The sequence below is a fragment of the Meriones unguiculatus genome, chromosome 1, assembly GCF_030254825.1.
Source record: "Meriones unguiculatus strain TT.TT164.6M chromosome 1, Bangor_MerUng_6.1, whole genome shotgun sequence".
NCBI classification, from domain to species: domain Eukaryota; kingdom Metazoa; phylum Chordata; class Mammalia; order Rodentia; family Muridae; genus Meriones; species Meriones unguiculatus.
Window position 1 is genome coordinate 92,069,984 of NC_083349.1, and position 27,764 is coordinate 92,097,747.

Consider the following 27,764-nt stretch of genomic DNA (forward strand, 5'->3'; position numbering starts at 1 on the left):
GGAACACGAATTCAAGTGTGGCTTGGGAGCCAGAACAAACCTCAGAGGCAGGGGGTACCACAGCTAGGCTCGCAATACCCTCCCCAGAAGCTTTCCCAGCCTTCCCCATCCCTCTTCTTCCGGCTTGCTGCCCTTAGGCCGCAGAGGTCCACAGACTTCACAAGTAGCTGGTCTGGAGTTAGTCTCAGCCACATTCTTTCCCTTTCCTGTCTGTGTACACGGCCTCAGATGCCTGCTTTAATCAGGAAGACTTCAGATCCAGTGAAGGCTTCCAGATCCGATGCAGTAATGCGAATGCACTTGCTAGGGTAAACACAGCCGCTGACCTGCCATCTCACCACCATCCTCTGCGTTGCTCTTGGGATAAAGGTGACTATTCTCTCTGGGCTTTTCCCTGCCCACCCTGCCTACCGTGAACTGCTGTGACTCCTACACCCAGCCTTTGTCTTGCTGCGGGAGGCTCTGTCCTTATTTAAGCCAAGCATATGATCCTTAGGCAGAACGCCCCAGAGGGGTTCCTATTCCTCACTGTTGTCCCTCTAGTGGTTCTCCTGGGATAACTTCATTGAGACTAGAGCTTTAGACTGCCAAGAGTCCAGCCACGTTCCCATCACGTAGCAGCTCTATATCCCCAGCAGGACCCACCAGTGCTCTTTGGACAAATGTCCCTGACACAAATACAGGAATCCTCATTTCCTCAGGCAGGCACAACTCTTACTGAGGCACCCCCTCTAGGTGTAGGACTTCCATTGCCCTCTCAGAAAGGGAATTCTCACACCCATCAATTTATCTGGCCCATGAACCCAGACAGCAGTAGAACAAGCATAACCTTCCCAGCAGAGGACTTGAGACCCTGAAGATTAATGACTAAGAGCCAGTCCAGGCCCTGATGCTTTCCCAAACAACAGTAGATTATTCTGGCAGTTCCCAATGTCTACTGGATGTGGCTCAGCTGGCACTGATCTTCACCTCTGCCCAGCTCAGTCCTCTCAACCCTGAACCCAGATAGAATTCCCATCCAGGTGGGAGAACACTTTCTAAGTCAGTCCCACAACCCTCTTGCCTACTCTCATCCTACTTCAGAGAAGACCGAGGGAGGCCAGGTAAAGGGACTAATCCACAGAGGGCAGAAATTCAATGAAACCCACATGGTCTGATTTCCCCCCAACTGCTCCCCTGATTCCAGGTTCCTCAGCGTAAGTGTCCAGTAGTCTTGACTGATACCATCAGTCAAGGCCTTGGGCTGGCTTTGCTGAAGGAACCAAAGCAAAATGCAGACAGAGTCTCCCCAGTCAAGTCTTAGATGCTGTCTCCTTGTGAAGAATGGGTTCCTGACTCAAGATACCCAAAGCCCTGTTCAGAGGCTTCATAGGCTCAGCCCCTCCATCAAGCAATGGAACCTTGCGATCAGCTGCTGACACCCCAGAAAGAAGCATCTGGGAAATGTGTGCCCAATGATGCTCCCCTCCCTGGAGGACACTGCCACGTTTGGCTCCTGCTGGTGACCCCCACTTGGCAGACATAATTACCACCAGCTCTTGAGCTGCTAGTCCGCCGAGCCAAGAGTAACCATGCTCTGGGACAGCTTTCATCTACCCAGCGCCACCTTTCCCGAGGCAGATGTCACAGTCTTCCTGTCATGGGTACTGAGCCACGGGTTCTGAGCTGGCAGCCTCCTGTAGGGCAAGGCCTCGTGTTCGAGCAACCAGGAGCCAAAAGGCAGGATGCGATGTCTCATCTGCTGAGTCCCAAATGGAAGCCCACCTAGGAAGCCCCTTTCTTTGAAATAGACTAATACCTTCAGCCTCCCAACTAGATTAAAGCCTACAACATTTTCAAGGGCAACTAAGTCAGAGTCAAGCCTCCCGACCCCAGGACAAAAAAACATGCACTGAACAATCCAAAGACATGGCTTTGTGTTCATTTTCTTACTTAAACAAGCCAAACTCTTTCCATGGAGGGTTTCTTAACTCCATCTTACAGACAAGAAAATAGGGAGAGAAGAATATTGCTCAGCTATAGATGACAAGCACAAGATCCACACAGCCAGGGGCCTGGTTCTGGCACAACACAGAGCGAGTTTGTTAAGGTGCAGGGCCCCAGTCCCCAGAGATACCACCAACCTCCCATACTTGTTCCAGATCAGGCCTCTGTACCTTCCCAGTTCTGAAAGGCCACACCAGCAATGAACTCTTTCTCAGCTCAACGAAAACAGTACCAAAGATTCAGCTGGCTTGAATGCTTTAGGTGTGTGTGCACTGGGGACGAGGACTTTAAACTGTTCTTTATTTTATTTACCATGTTGAGCACAGTCCAGCACTGCACAGCTGCTCAAAAGAAGATGAAGTGATGAACAGTGTTGAGTCCGTGAATAGACGGTTGGATAGAGTGGGTGAGTGGAGGGCAGGTGGGTGGGCAAAGGGGCGCATGCATGGATGAGTAACTGGTGGGCACCGTGATAGATGTACAGATGTGAGTAGAACTTGAAATGTTCTGTTAGCCCTAAAGATACAAAACTGGGTCCAAAACATAAATCTTCAAGCAGTTATAAATCAAATCCCTTATGTCATTGGGAAGACATTGGTGATTTCTATTTATCTCTTTGAAGATATGGTTCCCTCATCTTATCACACGGGTTAGCACATAACAAAAGCCATGTGCCAGCACTAGACATGCACACAGACCCCATACAACCACTCTCTGAGTTCCTAACCATAAAAGTGGGGCTGCAGCACTCAGAAACCCACAATACCCTCTGCTGGGTGGCTGCTCTGGACATCCTGGAGGTGGGGAGCAATGGTGACAGTGACCTTGGGCTGGCGCTGCAGGAGTTAGTCTAAGAGATACTGCAAAGTCATGGGCAAGGCTGCCAGCTGCTGCTCCACAGGTTCTTCTGTAAGCGTGTCATGTACAGCCCAAACTAGCCAACAGCAAAGATATGAGGACAATCCCTCAGGCACACAGAGGCCATGCTATAGTTCATAGAACCTTAGGGTTGAACTGAGGGGTCAGAGCAGAACCTGACACGACCCATAATTCAGCTCTCCTCTGGCTAAACAGTGCAATTGGAGGGGTCAGCAAGATGGCTCAGGAGGTGAAGTGTGATGAAAGATCTGGATCTCCAGAGCCCATGCAGCGAGAAACCTGACTTCCGCAAGCTGTCCTCTGACCTCCATAATCACACTATGATATGTACATGCCCAAATACACAAAATTCAGATAACAAACAAATTAATAAAAAAGAATGTGCTGGGCATGGAGGGGCACGCTTTTAATTCCAGCATATAGGATAAGAGGCAGACAGGGGATGTCTGTGAGTTCAATGACAGTGTGATCTACATAGTGAGTTCGAAGCCAGCCAAAGCTACACTGTGAGACCCTGTCTCTAAACAAAACAAGATGAGAAGTGTGTAACCTGAGGGAAGGAGGCTACAAAAGAAAGGCTGATTTGATCTCTAGCCAGATCTTCAGTGAGGGAGAGGGAGTCTGAAGATGGGACCCTACGGTTCTCTGTTGTTGACTGCTGGGGCTGGTATGCGTAAGAGGAAACAACCCCGCCAACCCTAGGAGGCACCTCCTCCTAGCAGCCATGCAAACCAGACCATGCAGCCCCTTACACAGCACGCTACAAAGAATTTCCCGGGGCCACACTTGGCTAGCCAGCGTGGAGGCTCTGCAACTCCTGGACAGGTCAGCAGGCTACTCTCAAGCTAAAAAAGAAAGAGCTGCTTGGAGAAAGGTCTGTATTCAGGGAATGTGGGGCCAGGTGTGGGCCATATTCTGATAACAGGCCATTCTGTTTTGAGACTTAGGGCAGCTTAAGGTATCTGGGCCAGCAGTGTCAATAACCTTAGAGGAGAGTCACCTGAGCTCTGGTCCTGGGCTCTAATCCACAAAAAGCCATAAAAACTGGTGGCCGTGGTAGGGAGTATGTGACAAGAGCAACTTAAGGGAGAAAGGGCTAGCGGGGGCATAGTGGCACACCTTTAACCCCAGCCCTTGGGAGGCAGAGAGAGAAGGAAGGAAGGAAGGAAGGAAGGAAGGAAGGAAGGAAGGAAGGAAGGAAGGAACAAAGAAAGAAAGAAGGAAGGAAGGAAGGAACAAAGAAAGAAAGGAAGGAAGGAAGGAAGGAAGGAAGGAAGGAAGGAAGGAAAGAAAGAAAGAAAGAAAGAAAGAAAGAAAGAAAGAAAGAAAGAAAGAAAGAAAGAAAGAAAGAAAGAAAAAGAAAGAAAAGAAACCTAAAATTTTAAATCTGAGATTCTGTCTGTGTTCAGAGAAAGAAGTCATTTCCAGGTCCCCATGAACAAATCCAACACTGAGTACTCCAGTCTCCAAATCTGGCTAAGCTGTTAGGTGTCCCTCCCCCTGAAGCAACAAGCACGCCCCTGGCATGCACCCCCCTTTTTTAACATTTATTTATTATATATACAATGTTCTGCCTGCATGCATGCCTGCACTCCAGAAGGCGGCACCGGATGTCATTACAGATGATTGTGAGCCACCATGTGGTGGCTGAGAATTGAACTCAGGACCTCTGGAAGAGCAGCCAGTGCTCTTAACCTCTGGGCCATCTCTCCAGCCCTTGCATGCCTTTATGATAATGCCTAGCCTGGTCAGCCGTATCCCACCCCAGTATGCCCTTCACTCAGTGATGTTCAGATCTAGAATGGCTGGCCTCAGGAAGGGCAGTCTCCCTGCCTTACGGTCCAGTATCCCTCCCCGTGTCTACTTACCAAGAGACCTGTACAGCCAGAGGTGGGCCACACAAGTGCCCTAGGCAAGCCCTGGCATCATCCATACTGACAGCCAAGGAAACACGTGTGATCACTGAATAGACCCCTGCTTCCCAGATGGGTCACCTAAGACCCCTGTCTCTCAGCTTGGCTTCCCAGCTCACCAGCACTGGTGGGCTTTGCCATGGAAGGTCATGGACCCAGCCAGGCAGGCATCTGCAACCCATGTTTCTCCTTTCCTGAGCTTCCCTTGGAGCGAGAGGTCCGTCCTTCATCTCACACCTGCAGGGCTACCTGACCACATCATGTTCTCCTTGGAGGAGCCTCCAAAGCACCGTGAAACACTGCTGAGTATTGAGGTCACCATGACGTGTGCACATGCACACTTTCATGTATGTATCCCTCAGGGTGTGGGAGGTGGTCCCCACTGCCTTATTTTTCCATAGTATGCAAATGCGATTGGATAGCCTGGATACTGGAATCATTCACTTCTTTATTACCACCACCACTTACTAAGACGTGAACTGCATGAGGGCAGGGGCTTGTCTCCATTTTGCTCATTGCTGCCTCTCTGGTTCTAGAACAGGGCCAGGCACAAGGCAGATAATCAACAGCTATTGCAAGAACGTGAATTCTATCCACACTTAACTCCAAGTTACCATCTCTTGAAGAGAAAACTGAGGCTCAAGAAGGCAGGATGACTGTCTCTGGCCCTCAGCTAACTAGCACAGTGCTGGAGCCTGTGCCTCCAAAATACTAGATCTAGATCTTGTGCCTCCAAGACACTCCTTAAGTTTCAGCCCCCTATGTGATCTCTCCCATCCACTGGTCACAGTGGCCAGCACACGGCTGCTCACTGCAGACTACTGATTTGTGAGAATCATTTCTTGTGATCCTAGAAGAGGTATCCACATGCACTCAGTCCCTACCCACCTGGGAACAGCCACTAGGTCTCTCAGCGTAGCCGGGGGCACAGCTGGTGGGGCCAAACCCAAGACTGATGAGACGGACTCACAGTGTGTGTGTAGGGAGGGCCAAGAAGCTCACGTCTTCAGGGCATCCCTGGGAGGCAGAGCTGGACTAGGCCACGCGTAGCCTGTGCCTACCCCATCATTCTCCATAACCCCAACCCTCTGGGGTCAGTGGTGCCTGGGGCTTACCATGGACTCACTGATGAGCAGCAGCAAGAGGGCCTCCTCTATGTTGTCTTTTGGGCAGTAGAGGCTGGAAGACACAACGGCATCCCTGGCTGTAGGCCGGCCCACATCAACAGCACCTCTGGCCCTCAAGCAGTCCTTGTGCCCCAAGTCAACACCAGCCTGGTAAGGTGACCCTCTCCTGCATAATTCACAGGCACCGAATACCATGTGCAGCTCCTAACAAGCCCCGGAATTCTGAACCTCAAAGGCTGCTGCTAGAAATGGCCCATCCATCCCCGGCCTGAGGTGAACCACGGGGAGAAAGCAAGAGGCCCTGCTGTTGGCTACAGACTCCACCTTCAACTGGCACATCAGAGAGACGTGTCAGGAAACCTCCAAATGTGTGGCTTCCAGGAGCCATGAAGAATTCTCCCCCGACCCCATCAGAGAGTCTAAAATGTCGGCCTGGCACTGTGCAGGCAGGAGGCCGGGAAAGCAGGGTATAGGGAGGAGCCAGGGAACAGAGCCTGTACACATGGTGAGACCAGCGTGGCACAACAGGGCAGGTGGCACTCACTTGTCTCCTTCATAGAGCTGAGGTTTGCGGAGGGTCTGGGTGACGAATGAGTTCTCCTCCTTGCTCATGAACTCAGGCAGAGGGTGGGACAGGGGGCTCCAGTAGCACTCCTCACTCAGGGAATGCAGCAGGACTCCTGCCAGGTGCCTGGCCGCCATCTGCCAGAGAGGGAGAGACTCAGCTTGCCTGTGTGGCTATCCTGTCCGCACGCTGTCCCCGGCCTCCGGGGGTCCCCACAACTCCACTCCCAAGTCCCTTATTTCTCAGTCCCTCTAGCATGGAAGCCTCCCACCTCTCCCATGGATGGCCTTGTATAGCTCTATCCCATTTTTTTCTCTCCTCTCCTAGCTCTAGGCACTGAAGACTCTGCAGTTCCTTCCAGAGGTGGGAGGAAGCCGGAGGCTGCAGGTACAGAAGACTTCCTAGAGACAGATCTCAGTTGACAGTGAGAATAATAAACAACTGAGAATAATAAAAACAGTTGTGGCTCTGATTTTGGAGATCCAAGGGTCTAGGAACACTGGCCTCACTTGAGATGTGAAAGGAGAGTCAATGACATTTATTTTTATTTTATTTTTTGGTTTTTCAAGACAGGGTTTATCTGTGTTAAGAGCCCTGGCTATTCTGGAACTCACTCTGTAGACCAGGCTGTTGTTGAACTCAGAGAGATCTACCTGCCTCTACCTCCCGAGTGCTGGGTTTAAAGGCATGCGCCATTATACCTGGCTGATCAATGACATTTATTAAGATAATAAAGAAGCGAGCCATACCACATCTTGCTCATGCAAGGGATGGTGGCAGATTTCAACTGTTCTAATGCTAGGAGTCATTCATCTCCATTGCCCTGATGAAGAAGAGGGGATGAAGAGGGTGCTTCCCAGGCTTGATGGGAAAGTACTCTGGGAACAATTAACAATGCCTGCTGAGAGCAGAAGAGGATGGGCATAGGCATGCATATGACATCTCTAGGTCATGGGCCTCCTGCTAGCGCTTGTGTTGTCTCCCATTGAAATTGACCTCTGCAAAAACCTGCCACAGCCAACAGCCACATTACCACTTTGAAGTTCTGCGTTGCTTTGGTCTCCACGGTCCTCAGAATCTCCCGGAGTTCCCTCATGCCTTTCACGATGTTCCTGGAGGAGAAGAGCAAAGGTGGGTTCATTGTTAGCCGTGCTCCACAGTTACCCTTATAACCCAGCACCTATCAGGCGGCTTGTCTGATTGAGTTTTCTTTGAACACCTTCAATGGATAGGATGAAAACCAGAGTTGTAAATCCAGGACCCTCAAGGTCTAGGACTGATAAGCTGATGAGGGAGCCCCTAGCAATGCAGGGGCTCAAGACGCCAAGACTTGGTACTACAAACAAGTCATCTTGGCCCAAGTGCTATGTTGGACTTTCTGGCTTCTTCATTTGAACCCTGCTGCAACTGGATCATGTTGAAATTCATCCTCATTGGTCCCTACCACTACAGCTTGCCTCACCTTGATGACCACACCAGCCAGGCCCACTCCCTCAGGGTGTTAGGGCATGACCCACAATGAGAAATAAAACTCAGATCACAACTCAGTGTTTGAGGATGCTTTCCTTCTCTAATGATGGGTTCTTGATTCAGTATCTACATGTAGTCAACTCTGACATGCTCTGATCTATTCCACTGCCTACTCTGCCTTTTTAAAATGCTGGCTGCAGCCTACCTGCTCCACTTTGCAGCCCAAGTAGGTTGTGGCCTGGAGCTTGAAAGGGGTCTCATGTTCTTGGAGGTAACCTCCCCCTAAGGCAGGGTCCTTAGCATGGCCTTCTGGAGCTGCCTGGCTGGCCTCCTCTCCCACATCTCAGTTCTCACCACATAAGCATGTGTTTCCTGGATGACTGTAGTTGTCAAAGTCAAGTCTTAGGACTAGCTTCCCCACTGCCTTCGGCCTTTCCCCCACCCTCCTTGAAGACATCAGTTCCAACATCATTCCTTCCTCTGTGACCTCGTTTTTCTTCCCACGGCACTGTATGCCTGTTGGTTCCTCCTCTGAAGCACACACTGACCCACAAGGTCACTGTGGCTAGGTAAGACACTGGCTGTGGGCAAGAACTCATGTGTTCCCAAAGCTCTGGTCTATCGCAGCTCCTTCTATGAAGCAAGCCTGTGCTCAGGAGATGGCTCTACTTATTTGAACAGAAGTTTCCTGGGACCACATCAGACAAGGGAAAGCAGAGGCTGCTGGGCCAGCACTGAGAGGGACCAAGCTGTAGCTGGGAACCAGGAAAGCCATTGTCATCCCCTAACTTCTCAGCCCCCAGGGCCTACAGTATGACAAGATTGTGCAGATCAACCCCTTTGCGTTCAGAGAAACTTTGGAAGCTAAAAAAACTACACACTCCCAAGGTTGAAAGTGCAGACCTTTGTTGGTAAGCCTAAGAATGCAGACAGAGACTTGGAGTAAGGTCAGTCAGGATGCAGAAGAAACCACCATAAAGCAGGCAGGGAACCTCAGCCTCCTGAGGCTCAAGGCCCATTGCTGCTAACTCTGTCCTGCATCAGGAACGAAAGCTTACCACTCTGGCCCACGATCTCATCTGCAAAACACGGGCTTATGCTCAGCTCTGTGTCGTAAGACTCCTTGTTGGCATGCTACCTTCCCAAATTTTACTACTAGTCCATCACCAGCATCATTATTTATGTAGTACTTTTGATTATATTTCTTTCTTTTTAACCTAGTAGATATCTTACTATCATTTTTTAAAAAATGCTTGAAATCATGGGTTTGTTGTGCGAGTTGGGTTTTGTTTTTCAAAATATATTAAGTGCAGAAGTATTTTTAAGCAAAAGTAATTTTTACAAGCCAGTGTATGCATTACTTAATTCCATCATGCTTATCACTAAAGGTGCTCAGCCTACACACTAGGAAATGATGAGTCAGACCAGAGCCTTTCAAAGTACAGTCAGTCCCTGGACCAGCAGAGTGCCAAGAACTTGTTAGAAATGAAAGTTCAGGGGCTGGAAGGATGGCTGCCTGGTGAAAGCGTGTCTGTTGTTCTTGCAGAGGACCCAGGTTTTGTTTCCAGCACCCGCAGGGGGCTCACAACCACCCACAACTCCAGTTCCAGGGGATCCAACTCCTTCTTTTGACCTCCGTAGTTAAATATATAGCATATATACATTCTGGCAAAACACACATACACATAAAAGTAAACTAAAGAAATCTTAAAAAAGAAATGCAGGCTCTATGTCATGTCACCCCCTACCCTACCCCACAAGAAAACTCAGGAACCACTGCAATGAGGAGACAGAAAGATTGTAAGAGCCAGAGGTCCAGATTAGAGCAGGATTTTCTAGGCATGACAGGACTTCTGCACTCTTGAACTCACAGCATCTGTAGTTGCCTGTATAGGATCACGCCAGTCAACATTCTAGCACAGACTGGGGAGGGCCCTGAACCCTACCCCTGGCTGAGGAGTTACTGACAGTTGAGGCTTTCAGAGAAGGGAGGGCCAGTTTTCTTTAAGGGTGTGGCTCCTGGTTTGGTCAACAACATTCCCCTGGATGTTGCCACACACAGGAGCATATAATATATTCAATACAAATTGGACTGGGTAGATTATAAAAGAAATGAAAGGACATGAAGTGGGGAGCGGGTTAGGGAGGAGGGTGGACCTAGGAGGAGGTGAGTAAGATCAAAATACATTGCAAGCATGTATGAAACTCTCAGTAAATCAGTAAAAATATTTTTAAAAAGAAAAAGAAATACAAGTTCTGAGGCCCCATTACAACCTGTAATGGAAAACTCAGGTGGGAATCTGGCTTTGATCAAAGCCCCAGTACTTTCCAGGGGACATTCGAGTTTGAGAACTCTGGCACAGATTTTGGCCCCCACCCCCACTAGTGTTCTCCTAGTCAGAGAAGCCAGGTTTCAGAAGGGGCAACTGGACATGAAAATACCACACTCCTGGAAATGTGAGGTGGCTGCTACCTCTCCCTGGCTATAGGAAGATCCCTCATTTCTTCGGAGCTGTTGGGAATGTGGTAAGACACCCCAAAGCACACCAAGCCATGTGGCAGAGGTGTCCCTACAAACCATTCTTTCCCCTAATTGGGGTTCTGAATGCTATGCTAACGACACTGTAACTTTCACTATACTTGACATGGGTGCTCAGGAGCTAAATCACCACATAAGCATGTGTTTCCCGGATGACTGTGTTTGACAAACAGGCCCTAGCTTCGCAGTTGTCTCCCACCAGCTCTAGCCCCCAGCCTGAAGAACAGATGCCCCAGTAGACAGACCACGCCCACACAAGGAGGGACCATAAAGGCAGATATGGGCGCTCCCAGGAGAGAGGTGATAAGCATCCTGACAGTTGGGTCCACAGGCCGAGGCAGGCCACTCCTGGGGCCTCGGGTGATTTTCCACTCAATGGGCGACCTGCCAGACTATTCCTTGGCATGCTGGCCCAGGCTGCTACCAGGAGGCTGGAGCCAAGAGCGCCTAATGCCTCTCCTTTCCCCGCCACAGGAGGGAGCACCGCTGCCAAAGACATGCTGGTCTTCATGTCCCAAGACCAGCAGACAGGCTACTCCCGGATGCTGAGGAAGGGGTGCTGATATCCAGGAACTGACCACTCCCAGGACACAAAGAAGGAACAGAGGCTGATTCTAACACGATCCTGTATCCCAAAGCCTTTTTGTTTGTTTGCCTGTTTTAATAATTTTCAGATCTATAAGAGATTTCAGCATCTGAATAGGTTCCCAGGAATGCTCTTGCAGAGTAAATCATCACCCTCAGGCGTTGTGAGTAAATCCCAACTTTTATTTACTGCCTTTAAAGAAACAATCCACATAAGAGGTTGCAGCGGCCAGGGCCACACAGGGAGACTTGGAATTCTAGCCCAGGTTGCCTGGCTCTGCATGTTGACAATTTCCTCTGCTTCAGCTTGCCCCTCAAAGGAATGCCTAGGTGGGGGTCCTCAAACGTCGCAGATGGCCACAGCCTGAAAGCAATCCTAGCCCAACCTGCAGCTGCCTTTGCCAGGAGGAGCTGGGGCTTTCCCCAGCCATTTCTGGCTGCCCCGTGAGAAGCCAGCTTGAAAGATCTCTTTGTTCTGGTCTCTCCTGCTGACCTTTCTGAGCCAAGCTGCCCACTTTTAACAATATCCAAACAAAGCCTCAAACAAACCCTGGCCCAGAAACAGGCTGCATAGGGAGAAGCCAGGAAGCTGGTTATATTCCAACTAAAGTCAAGTCCAGTTGGCCAAGAGGCGGGTGGTGTGTGTGTGTGTGTGTGTGTGTGTGTGTGTGTGTGTGTGTACAGCTCAGCTTGCAGAGGACTTCAGGTGAAGGTGGGACACAGAAACCACCGAGTCCTTCTTTTCCCCCTAACCCGAAGTGCTACACATTTTCCAAAGCCCTTGACTGTGTTCAGTCTTCAAAAATTTTCATAAGGCTCCATCACTTAAGTCCAAGGAGAATGCATGATGTACTCAGTGCCCTTGAGAAATTACCACGGTGGCCAGGCGTAGTGGCCCACACCTTTAATCCCAGCACTTGGGAGGCAGAGGCAGGTGGATCTCTGTGATTTCGAGGCCAGCCTGAACTATAGAGTGAGTTTCAGGACAGCCAGGGCTACACAGAGAAACCCTGTCTTCTATCTATTCTATCTATCTATCCCTAAGATGCTTCCACTCCAACCCCCTCTAATGGGAAACTAAAGCTGGCCAGGTGCCTGTCTCTCTGGGAATCATGTGCCCAAGGCCAATAGGCTAATACACAGCACTTTTGGCTCTGAGACCCTGGAGAAAGACAATATCTGTCTTCTCACCTGTATGCTCACACTTCCCTCTCCTAGCCATCTGAGCTCCAGGACTCCTGCGACTCATTTCACCATGTCATTAACAAAGTGCCTTCTGCATGCTAGGTGCCTGGCCAGCTGTGCTGTCTGCAAGTGGCAGTCAATGTGGAGCAAGTGAAAGAGGCTGAATGAGTGAATATCCCATCTACGGCCTTGCATATAAGGTGTCTGCTTTCTTTTAAAATAACTGTGCTCCTGATTTCCTGGGAACTTAGCGTTTTGCACACAGTAGGTGCTTAATGATGACTTGGCCTAATTAGAAGTCCCCATCTGAGGGCTGGCGCTGTGCACGAGGGATTTCCGGCCAAGCACCCTGAGGAGTGTGGCAGGGTGGCAAGTCCCAGCCATTGGAGGTCAAGGTCAGGCGGAGTTCAGTGGTTATCCAGATGTTCGTTTTCATCAGAGATTCAAACCATCTACCTCAACAACAAAATTTCCCACCTCGAGAGTGAAGCCAGGCATGAAAGACCGAGGATGCTGGGCACAGAGCTCACCCAGGCAGTGGGCTTTCTGTTCCAGCGAGTTAGGGAAGGTGAGGAAATGGGCATAAGCAGCAAACACAGGTTATGCCTAGAGAGAGGGTTTCTTGTCCCCCAGAGCAGACCACCAACACCAAAGGCAGGGAGGCGCAGCACAGGCTTTTCTGGACTCTGAAACCCAGTGGGAACAATCTTGGCCCCTCACTCCAGGCCTGCAGATACATGGCCGCTGAGAACAAGACACATTACTGCCTATTTAAAGTGACACTTAGCACCTAGAAGAAAAGGTAGGGCAACTTGGGGGTAAGAGATTGATTGACTGATTGACTGACTGATTGATTACAGGTCTAAAGGAGCCACTTAGCTGGGGTGGGAGTGAGGTGACTCCCTTGGGAAGCACTCTGTTCTCCCTTGTTTGGGATTCAGTGTAAAGTACCCCTTAGTAATTAAACAATGCATTTACCCCAACCCTGAATATAAAATAGGTCCTGCTAGTTCTAAGCACAAGGAAGGGGAACAACAACCCAAAGAGAAATGTCTGCTTGCTTGCGAGGTGTGAAGGAGCAGAGCTATTCTAATTCCTGCTCTTGGCAAGTACCTAGGGCCCTCGGTCCTGCTGTGGTCCCAGCACCGGGGACACCAGCTTTCTCGGCTCACATTGTGTTACTTTGCCCACCTCCTAGTCCTCTGCTGCCTCACCCCTGGAACTGCTCCTTGCAGACCCAAGCGCCTTCCTGAGGCTCCTTGACAAGTATCACTCCGGGGCCAACTGCCTGTCTGTGCCCTCCTCCAGCGTTCAGAAAGGCTCCCCCTCCTGGAGGCCCAGCGGCCACAGAACTGCCTGGGGCCAGGCTCCAACTGGAATCCATGCCTGCCCTCTAGTGGCTCAGAGGAGAAGTGACGTCCCCCAGGCTTCCTGGGCCCCAGCCTGTTCACTGGGGCTTTCTAACTGAGGTCAGTTAGGAACACTATCACCACAGCACAAAGGGCGGGCTTCATCTGGAGGAATCAGCTGCTAAATCAATAGGGCAAGGCCCCTGGAAAGAATGAGTGTCACTCAGACATATGAGTAACTTCCCATCAGCCTCAGTCTTAACCAGGATGAAAGAGACCTAGGCTTCTGGAAGCTCAGAACATGAGGGAAACTGTGGGGACCAAGCGAATGCCACCCACTGTGAACAGTGGACAAGACCAGTCTCAGGCATAATAACATCCTTCACTGGGCAGGGGGCAGCATGGGCGGAGGCAGGGGAAGGTTCTGCCGAGGGAAGGGCTCATGTGGGCCGGTGGGGGCTGCTTGATCCGGCCCCACCCCATTCATAGCAGAGGATCCTCCGAGGACCAAGCCAAGGTTCTACTAAAGGAAGCTCCTTTGACACAGAGCAACACCACAGCCGGCTCCAACCCCACACACCTCAGCCACCTCTGGAGTTGACCCCGTCCCAGGCAGCAGCCCACTCCTGCTTCTGGGGCCTGCCTGAACCTGTTCACAGGTCCAACCACACAGCAAAGGTGAACACCTGTATACAGCAGGTACTGGGGGCTCCTTAGGAATGAGCTGCTGGGTGGCCTCTGCTCTCTCAGGACCAGTCCTGCTCCTCCACTGCTCTAGAAACCTCCCGCACACTGAAAGGGTTTTTCTTACTTTCCCAAGAACTCAGATGGGCAGGGCTGTAACTTAATGGACTCACCCTAGAACTTCTGCCCTTTAGGCTAAGACAATAGTTCTAGCACTTTATGCTAAAACAACAGTTCTCAACTGGGGGCTGCCTGCCCTTCCACCCCAGCATGCACCTATGCCTGTGAATATATTTTTGGTTGTCATTCTTGGTGGAGTGCTTCTGGTGTCTAATGGGTAAACGCCAGAGATGTTGATAAAACCTACCATGGCCCAGACAGCCCCCAAAACGAACACAAAAACAGTGTTAAGGCAGAGAAATTTTGGGCTAAGGAAACTAATATATTTATTTAAGAACAATATTAGAACCTGTGATTCCCCAGGGGTTGGACAATAATGTGTAATTACAAAGGTCACAGTGGACAGGGTATGCTGGGTTGGGATTATGTAATGAGCACAGCCTTAGGTGGAGGCTTGGATGGACTCAGGTACATGCCAGCTTCCAAGGCTTTATGAGCCCTAACAGCCTGTGACTTCAAGTTCCCTCCCTCTTCTTTTCCTTGGTAAAATTGGGACTGCATCTGTTCCACCTTCACAGGATTACACAGAAGGGCAACAGGCTTCTGCCCATCTCACAGTGAGCAAATAACAGCTACTAGTATAAGAAAACGGTTCCAAGAAATAACTTGTAACCCAGATGGGCCCAGAGCACTATAGTCTGTGCTTTGAATGTCTGTAAATGCAGAGCCCAGGGCTAGCCTGCATGGGGCCACAGGAAACGAAGAGAGGGCTGAGTAACTGCCCTGTGTCCTGGGGACTTCTGCTCACTCCCAGAGACTTTTGAGCTGTTTCCTTGGCAAGAAATGATGATTAATTTCCATTCCTCTCTATGCGCTGTGGCTAGGGTGGAGCCAGTGTCTTGGCTTCTGGGACTGAAATGTGTGCTTCAGGGGCAGAAGAGATGAAGGGAGGGAGCCGAGTGACTTGGAACAGAAAAGCATCAGAACTGGCTTGCCCTTTCAGAGAGAGTGTGGCAAGTCAACACCTCACCTGCCGGGAGTACCTCCTGCCCGCTCTCCCTCCCATTCTTCCTGCCTGAGTATGCAGAATGCAGAAGGGAGCAAACAAGTAGCTGGCGTACACTAAGGAGGGAGGAACTGCAGCCAGAGCCAGCCTGAGCATGTGACTGGGTCACAGAGGGGAACCAAATCAGTGCCCTGAGTTCATGGATCTGAATACCAAACCAGGGCACAGTCCTTTACACACTGCTCAGAAGGCCAGCATACCTTTCCACACCCCAAACCTCGGAAAGGGGTGAGGTCCAAGGGCCCTCAGACCTGTCCCAGAGTCTTGGTGGGTGGGGTTGAGCTGATTACTCCACCACTACAAGGCCTATCCTTCAGGAGAGAAGTAGGGTCACATGACCTTCAGGGGCATAGCTGCCAGGCATGTGATCCAGTCAGGCGCCCAACAGATGCATGATACCCAACTGTTCTTTCTCTCTTTCCCTCTTGGCTGTCCTTGATGTTCTAACCTCTCTATACTTGTAGAATCAAAGTGAAGAGAAGGGAGGCGGGAGAGCATCATGGTGTGTGTTGCGGGTGGAGGGGTTGGGGTGAAGTTACAGCAACACCTCCCCAGACAGATTAATCCTATTCGTCTCCCACTGGCCCTTCACAGTCCTCTGGATGACAGGAGGACAAAGAGTAGTGGGGGTAGAGCCAGAGAGTAAGGGAACTCATTCAGGGTAACCGAGCAGCCTCTGATTTCCAGTCCCCTTGTGACTTTCTCTAGCAGCCACTGATTTTCCACATCAGGAGCCTGGCCACAGCATCGGCCGAGCGTGAACAGGCTCTAGGAGACAAAAGCTAAGCCTCAGGCACGTGGAGGGTGGGGTGAGATCGTAAGACCAGGACTTGAGCAGTGCAGCCTATCAGTAAGAGTGCCAGCTATGGACTGTGGATGCAGCTCGGCCGGTAGAGCACTCATTCGGCATGCACGGAACTGTGGGTTCGAGCCCAGCACCGCATAAACCGGTTGTGGTGGCACACACCTGTAATGCCAGCACTCAGAATGTGGAGGTGGAAAGATGGGGGGGGGGGGCTCAAGATCATTCCCAGCTGCACAGAGTTCAAAAAGGAACGCCAGCTCCAAACACCAGTCAGACAGATCCCACGTGTGTAATCTTAGCTCCAGCCAAGACAAGCTACTTTTGTTCTCTGTGCCTCAGTTTCTGATGTGAAAAGTAGCAATGCTAACTATGGTCTACCTCAGGGAGCTGTTGGAAGGACTAAAATATGCAAGCAAAGTACCCAACAAATGCCTGCTGGAAATTTAACATGTGGTTACATGGCACAATTATTATAAAGACTGTTTACTAAATGAATGGTTAGAGACAGAGTATTGATTAGAACTGTCCCTACAAATTTTATTGCACCAGGCTTCCATATATAAGATCATCCTCACTTTCATTTCTGTCCTGCAGGCTCCTGTCGACGCCTAAGCTCTACAGCAGGGGTCAGTACAGTTTTCTATTAAGGCAGAGAGACGGTAAATAGAGCTGGGTGTACTGGTGCGTACCTAGAGTTACAGGACAGCTAGGGCTACACAGTGAGACTTGAAACACCCCAACTACCTCCAAAATAGAGAGAGAGAGAGAGAGAGAGAGAGAGAGAAAGAAAGAAAGAAAGAAAGAAAGAAAGAAAGAAAGAAAGAAAGAAAGAAAGAAGAGAAATACCATTTTGCTCTAAGGTTTCCAACCACTCAGATCTGTAGAGAGACAATGAAGGATGGATGGGTGGATGGATGGGTGGATGGATGGGTGGATGGATGGATGGATAGGTCCCGGTGGATGGATGAGTGTGGCTGTTCTAATGACATCTTTATTTACAGAAAGAGGCTATAGCATATCTACTTCGAAGGTTCACACTGGGCTTCATAAAGGGCTGACAGCCTTAAACAAATGACCTCTGACCCTCCCTCAAAGCTCTGAGGCAGGGAGCTGAAGGTGGCATCACCTTTCCCTGACCTTGAGAGCTTCTAACTAGCAACTGGAGAGGCTCCTAAGGGGAAGGGTGCCAGATGGCCTCCCAGACCTACAGCAAGACCAGGACGATTGCAAACCCCGCTACAGTCTCTGGGCCGTATAAACAGGAACCAGATTGCTACTCCACTGTCTCTGAAACTGATGATGAGCATCTGGAAAAGCCCTTCCCCCAAAAAACAAACAAAAAACAAAACAGATGTGGAGGTAGGCAGGGACAGCTGGGCTCCTCCGTGCCTTTGTGTAATCTGGGGGGCCTCTATAGCCAAGGTGGTCTGGGATGGGCCCAACCCTGAGCAGTGAACTGCCTGGGCTTTCTAGGCCTTCAGATCCACATGTCTGTGTCAAATGGGTACAATGACACTGCCTGGCCTTGTACCTAAGAGACTAAAATAAGGAAAACTGAAGGTGTAAAATTTATATCCAGGCTACCAGCCTAGCCAACCATGAACTGCATGGAAAAAAAAATTAAAAAAAAAAAACACAAAACCTAAAAATAGCTGACAGTGTTCCTGTTTTTGATGTTCTAAGCGGTTGTCAGACCAGCATTCTGGCAGGTGTTCATTTATGGTTTAATACCCACAATGCTGTGGGGCAGGCATGGGCCTCCCCACTATTTCACAATCGAGGGAAATAGGCTGGCAAAGAGGGGACATGCTCATGGCCACACAGGCTCTGGCAGCAGAGTGTGTCTTGGTTTCCAAGGGTGCTGGCTTTTATGGAAGGCATTATATAGGCATGGCTGGTCAAAGCCGGAGATCACTGGTGAGCAACTTAACCTTAAGCCTCTTGCTGACCCTTACAGAGAAAACTTGTGGCCCCTGCCCTGGAAAACCACTAAGGACATTTTGGGGTCTATTGCCTGTGTTTTCCAATGCATACAGGTATAGATTTACTTTTCACCGCTTCTAAATACACAAAATACTATTCTAAAGTACATGTTGCTTGTAGCTGTGAGCCTTTCATGTTCCTGGCCACTTTTCTTTCTCACAAAATTGCCTGCTTTTTGGGGGGAGGGAACTGTGGCTGAGTCCATTACTCCTGTAGTCAACCCAGGGCTGTGTAGACGCAGAAACACAATGACCTGCCACTGTGGCTGCAGGCTTTAGCTAGGCCCTCGGTAGAGACTCGTGGGAACCAGGGAAAGCTGACCTCCAGGAAAGGGTTCTGGCCAAAGAAATCCAAGGAAAGAATGAGTTGAAAGACACAGTCTCTTGACAGGAGATGGAGCAGAGCAGGTGGTAGACCTTTAGGAGGAGGCCAAAGCTGTAAAGTCCTCTGGACCTTATTCCATCCGGTCTCCTGTTTGTAGGCATTATTTGGTATATGGGTATTCCAAGTGCCTTGAGCCTCCAGCACAGCAGGGGTCAGCATTTCTATCCAAGGGCTTCCCTGAACAGTCGGAGCTACATTAATTTCAGGATGTGGGATGCCTCTCAACTCTGTCCTCAATGCCTGGAATAAAAAAGAGTCCTTTCCCAGATTCGGAGTTCAGCTAAGCGAGGCCACTCCTGGGAGGTAGAAGTAGCTGAGATGGATGTTGGCAAGCACGTGGCCTGGCTCTGGGAGACCTATGTCTGTCTCTCTCCCCTTCCATTCTTGACGTTGGGCACACTAAGGCGGGAGGGGCACTGCATGAAGCCCTGAGCAGAATAAAGGGGTCCCAGGCAGAAGCAGAAGCACTTTGCCCCCTCACACACCTCATGCCTGGTAGGCCACCAGGACAGAAAGGCCTGCAGTCACCACCTTTGGAAGTGAATCCACTCTGCTGCCAGAACCTGTGTGGCCACGGAAGTCCCCAAGCTCTCCAAACCCGTTTCCCAGGCTTGTGAAAAAGCGGGCAGGGCCATGCCTGCCCGGAAGCATTCTGGGTATCAACCATAAGTGAGCACCTACCAGCATGCTGGTGTCACAACTCAGAGCATCTAGGAGGGGTCTGGAGAGCTTTGGGGCTGCAGGACACAGGGAGGTGGCTTACTGAGAGGGCATGGAGCGAGCCTCCAGGCCATCTAGCAATCTCTTCCTCTGGGTCACCGTGTGAGAGCTGGTAACCTAGGAAACGAGAGGCTCTTCGGCCTGTTTACTGCTCTAGCAAGTCACTGAACCGAGGAGGTCATAAGAGCTGTGGTTTGCAGGCAAGTGGGACAGAAGCTGTGGGTGACCTGATACCCATTATTTGTGAGTGGCACCTCGAGTGACTAGTGGGTGGTCTACGGCTTTGAGCCTATTGGTTAACGTTAAGGTTAAACTAAATTGCAAGGGACTGAACTCATTGTGGGTGGGGGAAAAATCCCACCTTTCATCATAGATGTGGTCCGTTTTGAGAACAGGAGTAGAGTAATGCAGTATTTGGTTTTTTTAACTAAACAGATGCCACATGCAAGAATTATCTACTCAAACACAGGTTAAATGAAAAGAATGAAGTGACAGTTTTACACAATGCATCACACCAAAATTGATGCAGGAGCTTTAAAGGTCTCTCAGCTCCTACAACTCGGTCCTCTGAATACCTGACATGACGAGACATGACCCATGCCAGCCCTACGCAATCCTGTAGGAGAGTGCCCATGCGCGCACACAGTCTCGCTGGGCCAACGGCTACCTACCCTTTCTTCAGGTTCTTCACATATGCGCTCTGGAGCGCAGCTTCCAAGAAGTAAGTGAGCTCATAGTCAACCGAGGGACTGACTTTCAGGTGTCTTGATGTGCTGTTGTTTGAAGTCTGAGAAGGGAAGCGCAAAGGGACAGTGGTCATCCGAGAGTTCAGCGGAGCCCTGGGAGTCCTGGCTGGACATAAGGTACTCTTTACATTTGACCAGCATGTGGCTTGAAGGAGAAAAAGACAAACAGAAGGAGCTTCTGACCCCGCTGTCTGCCAATGCTGCAAACGCCCTTCGTGGGGGATCAACTCACCAGATCTCTAAGCAGCCTCTGCTAGAAAAAGGGTCCTGACTGCAGCCTCTCCCCCTCTTTTCTTAATAACCAACTAAGCTCCAGAGCTCCAGGGCACTCCCCAAGGGGTATTTCGCCCTAAGAGGACATCTGGTTGTTCCGTTTCAGGGTATGAGATTCTGATGTCCAGAGGTTCTGAACAGCAATGCTGCCAACATCAGACAATACTAGTGTGTCCCCATGCAAAGAAGATTCCAATTCAAACGTCAATAGCACCGGGTCAAAAGTCCCTTGACTAAGGACATAACTGGCCCCGGGCGGACTGCTCTGCAGGGGGCCATCATGAGAACAGCTGGCAGCAGACCCTGCCATTTACACAGCAGAAGACACTCAGGTGTCTCCTGGGCTCTCAAGGCTCTCAGCTCCCACCCACCACTCCGTCACATGCCAGTTCTAACTCACACAGCTAAAGAACCTTCCAGCTAACATCCACTAAATATCTACAGAGCAGAATTTCTGCTTGAGCACTACAAAAATGCACACAAGTGTTGGAGATTCTGCCCTGGAGTTCCTGCAAACACGACACACTGACTGCATGAACTGCTGCTGTGTAACCTCTCTAAGCTGGACCTTCATCTGAAAAAAAATGGGCTAACAGCAGCATCTGTTTTATCGCGCAGTGAGAGGGTTAAGTGATAGCGGGCGTGTGTAGCACTCAGGGTGCTGCACAGCATAAAAGCAGGTACTCAATACAGGAGGGAGCTGGCGCCCTGTGTACAAACAAGACAGGTCCACCGTGGGAGGGTGGGAACTGTGGGGCTGAGAATTCATTCAAGTCCTGCTGGCTGCTCTTCATCTACCTCTGAAGGGCTTGGAGAATGGGCACCACAGCCCATCTTCTCTGGAAGTCCAGCAAAGCTCTCCTGCAGTGTCCGAGAGCAGGGAAGGAGGCTGAATGGCAAGAATCTGCCCGACCCCGTGCTATCCAAGAGCCCAGTGCTCTGATCTCTCTAAACCTCATTTGATACACAAGACTGCATCTCTGTCCCACCTCTGTCCCACCTCTGTCCCACCTCTGTCCCAGGGCTGCTGTTAGGAGCAAGTGAATAGATACAAATAAGTTGTTACTGCTGGCCCTGCAAGCTCAGCCCATCACCACGGGGTTCCAGGTCCCTCACAGGAGACGAGGACCCACTTTTGTATTAAACATCTCCTTTTGTGGTGAAGTCCCTAACAGAGTCAGTGTAACATAATGACTGTTCCCACCAAAGAAGTGGAGGGTCGGGAGAGGAGGTGCATTCTCCTAATCCCCAGGAGGACGAAGAGGCATTGCACTCACTGTGAGAGAGCAGCTGTCTGCACAGCACCCCTATTCCCAGCTCACCTTCTCCAGCTCCTGCAGGAACACCTGAGCTACCCGGGAGGCCCTCTCAAAACAGGCCACCACTTCCTCCTCACGCTCAGTCAGGCGGATGTGGGAGGCAACGGAGCTGGGCACGCGTTCCAGGGAGAGGCCTGCAGGGGAAACAGAGAACCTCAGACCTGCCCTGCTTAGGCCTGCACACCAGGCCCTTCCTACGGACACAGGGGAGGCGCATCTAAGGGGATACACGGTATGGAGCAGCCAGTGCGAGGCCAAGGTCCACGGAGGGGAAGGCAAAGCTGAAGCAACAGTGGTGTTAGCAGCAGCCGGAAGCAAGAGATGACCCAAGAACGGGCACCAAGGCCCGACATGGTGAGTCCTACTGTGCCAACCCTGCCCATCCTTGCAGTACAAGATCAGTCCCGTGGAGCCCATTGTCTGCCTCCTGGGAGTCATCTGTGTTGACAAGCTATCTGCTTGCAGTGGACACCCATCGTTCAGGCCCCTGTCTTTCAGCAGTAGCAACCCACTTTCCCCCTGATCACCCCTCCAAGGTCTCAGCATGAGGGCATGGTAACAGGTTAGGGGTAGGAACATGGCCCAACGTGAGCCCATAGAAATCAGTCTCGTGATTGTTCCTCATTCCCTGGCATTGTGGAGCGTGCACCAGAGGCTAACCTGGAAATGCTAGAGGAAATGCCTTGAAAGAAGTGTAGGGCTGGTTCAGTAGTTAAGAGCATTTGTTGCTCTTCTAGAGGGCTGAGGTTCTATTCCTAACACCCACACGGTGGCTCACCACCTTCTACAACTCCGGTCCCAGGGGACCGAGTGCCCTCTGACTTCAGTGGGCACCAGGCATGCATGTGGCTTATAGAATGCAGGCAAAACATTTGTACACATAAAATAAAAAATAAATCTAATGTTTGACGCCTAGCAGGACTTGGTGGCACACGGTTAGCACTCAGGGGGCTGAGGAAGGATCATGAGTTCAAGGGCTACCTGAGTCAACTTACTGAGACCTCATCTCAAGAAAACAAAAAAAACCCAAACCACCCAGCCAAAAACAGTGTCTACAGAGTGACTATAAATGACACCACTCAATCATATATGTAAAAATGATAAAGTTTTACATCATGTCATTTTCTTTACCACAGTGATAATGTATTTAAATTAATAAGCATATAGCTCCAAGGGCCAAATAAAAATTTTCCAAATAAATCTATTTGCCAAAGACAACAAAGGAAAAGCATTGTTGGTCATACTGGGGATGGAAGAGAGAGAAAGTCCACATGGAATAATGATCGGATGTGACAGAAAAGCGCAGATTCCAAAATACAGTGTTGGAACGCCAGGGTGCTGCTTTCTCTGAAGCTCTACCTACCAGCAATGTCTTAGCGTAAGCCAACATTCATCCACCCCACATACATTCGTTCTCTTTCTTTCCTTCCTCTTTCTCCCCCCCCCCGCCCCGGCTTTGTTGAACTGTTTCTGTCGTTTGCATAGACTAGAGACCACTGCCCTTGGGACTAGGGTCCCCAATGGGCAGAATCAATATGTCTGTCACCTCTGTGCCCCACATAGCCTTGTGTCTATCAGACACCGAAGACAACTAATTAACGGAGCAGATCGGGAGCACAGTCCTCTAAGCCTCAACAACTAGTTGGCCGTGTCCCCCTCCCATCTCTCCAGTGTGCGGCCACAATGGTCTGCTACCTGTGGTCTCACTTCTCTCTAACCCCAACTGCACACTGCTTCCAAGGAGACCTTTTCAAAGGAGGTCTCCCTGCTATAGAGAAGGTCTAAACTCGGGGTGCTTCACACCACGCCCTCTAAGACCCATCAGGATCACCTCTCCAAACCTCTTTTGTTACCCCACCTGCTTCATCCATGCTGGCCTGCCCGAGTTGTTCTTCCCACCTGGATTTCACCACATCCATGAAGTCTCCTTCTGACCTACTGAATGCCCCAAGCCAGCTGCTGTCAAAGCTTTCTCAGCCCTGGCTTCTATCTCTCATGCCTCACTATTTCTTATGCTCATTTTTCATATGATTTCTCAAGTAGGTGGTAGCTCCTCCTGGTGCCAGCTTAATGGTGTTCAGCTGTCCCCCACCTGGTACATGGTAGGTACCAGACAAGCACAGGCTGTCCGGGTGGAAGAAAAAAGTCCAATCATGGCCAACAGAGTACAAAGTGCTCTGCAAATACAAGGAAAGGAATTAGCAGTTTTTCTTGGCTAGATATCAACACATACAGATTCAGTGTGACCTTGTTCTCTTGCCAGGCTGGGGTGTGACCACATCCAAAGTCTGGGAACCTCAGCCTGGGGGAAAGTAGGCGCAGAAAATGAAGGTCTTTGCTCAACACAAAGACCTAGTTCCCAGGTCACTGAGTGTCAACATGGAGAGCAGAAAGCTCCTCACTCTGAACGCCAGGGAGGAGGAAAGAACAAAGAAGGCAGGAAGCAGGCGCCATCACTTCTTCTACAGCTGGCTTGACCTTCCCCCCAGGTGTGCCACTTGTCACCACTCAAGAAGGTAGGACAAAAGCAAAGCCGATCAAGAAGACCAGCCCAGAAGACTAACTGCGGGTTATAGCCAGGACTTAGCCAGTTCTGAGGAGATGCAGCGTGGATCTGCCCTAAGGTAGCAGTCCTAAGTCCCCAGAGACTTGCTCTAGCGGACTCCCTTCTGCACACTTCTAGGTCAGGCTGCTGGCTCAAGTCTCCTATGATCTGGCTCCCGAAAAGGTGAACTGAGGTCACTGTGGGCCTCCACCTTCCCTGTGCTACAACTGTCCCCATTCCCGGAGCCCCTGCCCCCAGCCAGAGCTCGCCACCATGCTTTTCCAAGAATTATAAGTGCATTGTTTCTAGAAGGCTCAAAGCAAAAAACTACCTCCTCCCTGAGACCCTCTGTGGTATTTAGTTAGTATAGACGAGCACGCTGACGACATTGTCTGTGCCTCTGAGAGGATCTATAAAAAGGATTTTCTAGACTGGGTAAACAGAGGCAGGAAGACTCGCCCCAAATGTGGGCATGACTGTTCTATGGAATATGGTTACAGAACAGTATTCACTGCTCTGTTTCCTGACTGGGAATGTAACGTGACCAGCCATGCCTTCCCTTGCCATCATCGGATTTCTGCTCCAACCTTAAGCTGAAATAAACCCTTTCTTCCTTGAGTTGCCTTTGTCAGTGATCTGTCTCAGCAACGAGGAAAGCAACTAATCCCGTCTCCGGGCTGTTAAGTTCCCTTCCCTCTGACTCAGCAGAGAATGTTCACTGCATTTCCCTCTTTGTGTCTGGTTATCTGGGTGGTTCTGCAATGGAACACAGACTGGCACATCCTAGGCAGGGCTCTACCAATGCTCGATATCTCCAGCCCCCATATCTCCTGTGTATGTACCTTTGCCCTGTCTCGTCACCATGCTATTTCTGATTAATCTTTCCAGCCCAGCAACAGCTCAAAGCTCGTTGTTTAGAGAGCACATGGAAATGAGCAAACAGAAATGAGCAAAGTCAGGCATGCTGAATGTGGTGCCTGCAGGGTGAGGCTCCTCCTCCATTAAAAAAAAAAAAAAACTTCCTAAAGAACTCACAAACTATGGCAGATCCCTGAGGCTTTCTTCTCAGCCAGCCACGACTGTTTAGTGAGTTCCAAACTAGTGAGAGCCCCTGTCTCAAAAAAAGGAAGTCAGCCTCTGAGGAGTAAGACCCAAGACTGTCCTCTGGCATGCACACGCATCTGCAGAACACACATGTGCAGCTACGCAACGCACACATGCACACAAACATTGACATACATTGATTTCTTGGAGATTATAATATTCAGGAATGGAGACATGGCTCAGTGGTTAAGAGCACTGGCTGTTCTTCCATGGAACCCAGATTCAAATCCCAACACCCACATGGCAGCTCACACCTATCTGTAACTCCAGTTCCAGGAGATACACATACAGACATACACACAAGCAAAACACCAATGCACATAAAATAAAAATAAATCTTTTTTTTTTTCAATGAAGCAAGAAACAGCGGTCACCTGGGGTACATGGTGAGGCTCAGCTGGGAAGGGTGCTAAGAACCCTTCTAGGATAGAGGGAATGCTCTACTTCTACGGTGCTGGCTCTGTAGGTGTTCACACTAGTCCAAATCATCAGATTATACACTTGCAATGTGTACCTCACTAATATGAAATTGCATATGAAAATATGGAGATAAGGTCTATTTATAAAGAAGTAAAAGACGGAGGTCAAGCAGATATATTCAGTGAGGTGAGCCTCTGTAGGATTGCTTTTGATTTGTTTTTATTTTATGTGTATGGGTGCTTTGCATGTCTGTATATGTATGTCTGCACATGTCTGTCTATGCACCGTGTGTGTGTGCCTTGTGTCCAGGGGCCAGAGGACGGTGTTGAATCCCTGAGACTAGAGTTAAAGATGGTTGTGAACCACCGTGTGGGTGGTGCAAATTGAACCCGGATCCTCTGGAAGAGCAGTCCGTGCTCTTAATCACTGAGCCATCTCTCCAGACCCTGTAAGGTAACTTTCAACATGCTTAAGACCAGTTCGCAGAGCCAGATGTCCTTGCGTCTAACTGCTCAGAAGGCCCACTTCCTGCCCACAGTGTTTGGAAACCTACACCAATCCTGAGAGTTCCCCTTTTCCCATGGGTCCTTCTGCATAGATGGCCAAACGACAGCACAGCACCAGGTCCAAGTGGAGACATGCAACTCTTGAGGCCACCTCAAAGTTCCTGGGGGTTGGGGACCAACCCTGTGGTCTGGGAGGAAGCCAACAGCTCCCAGGAAATGCCAGGCACTGCTTCCTGTGTCACGCTAGCAGATAGTGACTTTCTCTGAAAACTCACAAACCAACAAGCCAAGGAAAAGCTCCTCTCAAAGGAGCTGGTGAGCTCTGCATTTTTCAGGCCCAGCCCTGGGCTTGGCACCAGGCTGGTCCCAGCTCCTGTGTGGGATGACTCACCACATCCCTGAAGCAGGCCTTCCAACAAGGCCCACCCTTGAAGCCTTGGGCCTTGGATACACAAGTGGAGACAGGAGGCTTTTTTCGCTAGGAAACTCCCTTTCCCAAAGGGTAACGTTCTTCACCCATCCACCCACCCACCCTCCAGTGAAAGAGGACCCACAGCACCTAGAGATGTTCAATCTTGGATTTACCAAGCATGGGGACCCTGAGTGGCAGGGGAGAGGGTCTGGTGGGCAATGGCTGTCACAGATTACATTCAAAAGTGGTAACTATGGGAATATAAGAGACTAGAAATGGTAGAAAACAGCTCCAGTTTGCCTCCATGAGCAGACTGAAAAGAAATGAACTGAAATCTGGGTCTGGAAGATATTTTTATACGTACAGATTCACAGCACTATTATTTATTAACAGCCCCAAGGGGGAAATACTCCAAGTATCCACTGACAGATGATTGTACAACAGTATCAGCTGGACACGACAGACTCTGTGCAATTCTAATTAAGTGAATTAAAAAAAATTGCATAAAATAAAAGGATGGGGTGGTAGGGTATTGAAAGAGGAAGTACTGTTTAATGAACACAGTTTCAGTTTCACAAGAAAAGGAGTTCTGGAGATGGATTGCACAACACTGTCTGCCCAGTGCTGAAATGCATGCTTTAGCCTCAAGGACGACCAGGTCCTCCTGGCTCAACCTTCCAAGTGCTGGGATTATAAGCATGTGCCACTTATGCAGTGTTGGGGAACAAACCCAGGCCTTTGAATAAGCTGGGTAAGCATTCTACGAACTGAGTTACATTCCTAACCCTAATGTTATTATTTTTAAGATTTATTTATTTTTATTTTATGTATATGAACTTTTGCCTGCATGTCCCTATATGCATGTCTGGTGGACACAAGAGGGCATCATCAGCCATATCCACTAGGACTGGAGTCACAGGTGGTGGTGAACCTCCATGTGAGTGCCCGGAACAGTATGGGGTCCTCTGCAAGAGCGGCAAGTGTTCTTAACCACGGAGCCATCTCTCCAGCCCCTCATAAAATATTTTTGAAATCATTTTCAGACAGGGCCTCTGTGATACCCAAATCTGCAAAGCTCC

The 27,764-nt window shown here is 49.9% G+C and overlaps 1 protein-coding gene across 2 annotated transcripts in view; it reads right to left on the reverse strand.

The window, feature by feature from the left end:
- The window catches only part of Ttc7a (tetratricopeptide repeat domain 7A), a 100,807-nt gene that overhangs the window by 53,877 nt on the left and 19,166 nt on the right, over positions 1-27,764 (reverse strand). For both annotated transcript variants that reach the window (XM_060363336.1, XM_021658392.2), the window contains 5 exons: positions 21,702-21,832; positions 20,032-20,147; positions 7,504-7,582; positions 6,450-6,607; positions 5,894-5,957 (listed from right to left, as the gene is read on the reverse strand). In XM_060363336.1, coding sequence (XP_060219319.1) covers positions 5,894-5,957; positions 6,450-6,607; positions 7,504-7,582; positions 20,032-20,147; positions 21,702-21,832 — 548 coding nt within the window. The remainder of the gene's footprint in view (positions 1-5,893; positions 5,958-6,449; positions 6,608-7,503; positions 7,583-20,031; positions 20,148-21,701; positions 21,833-27,764) is intronic.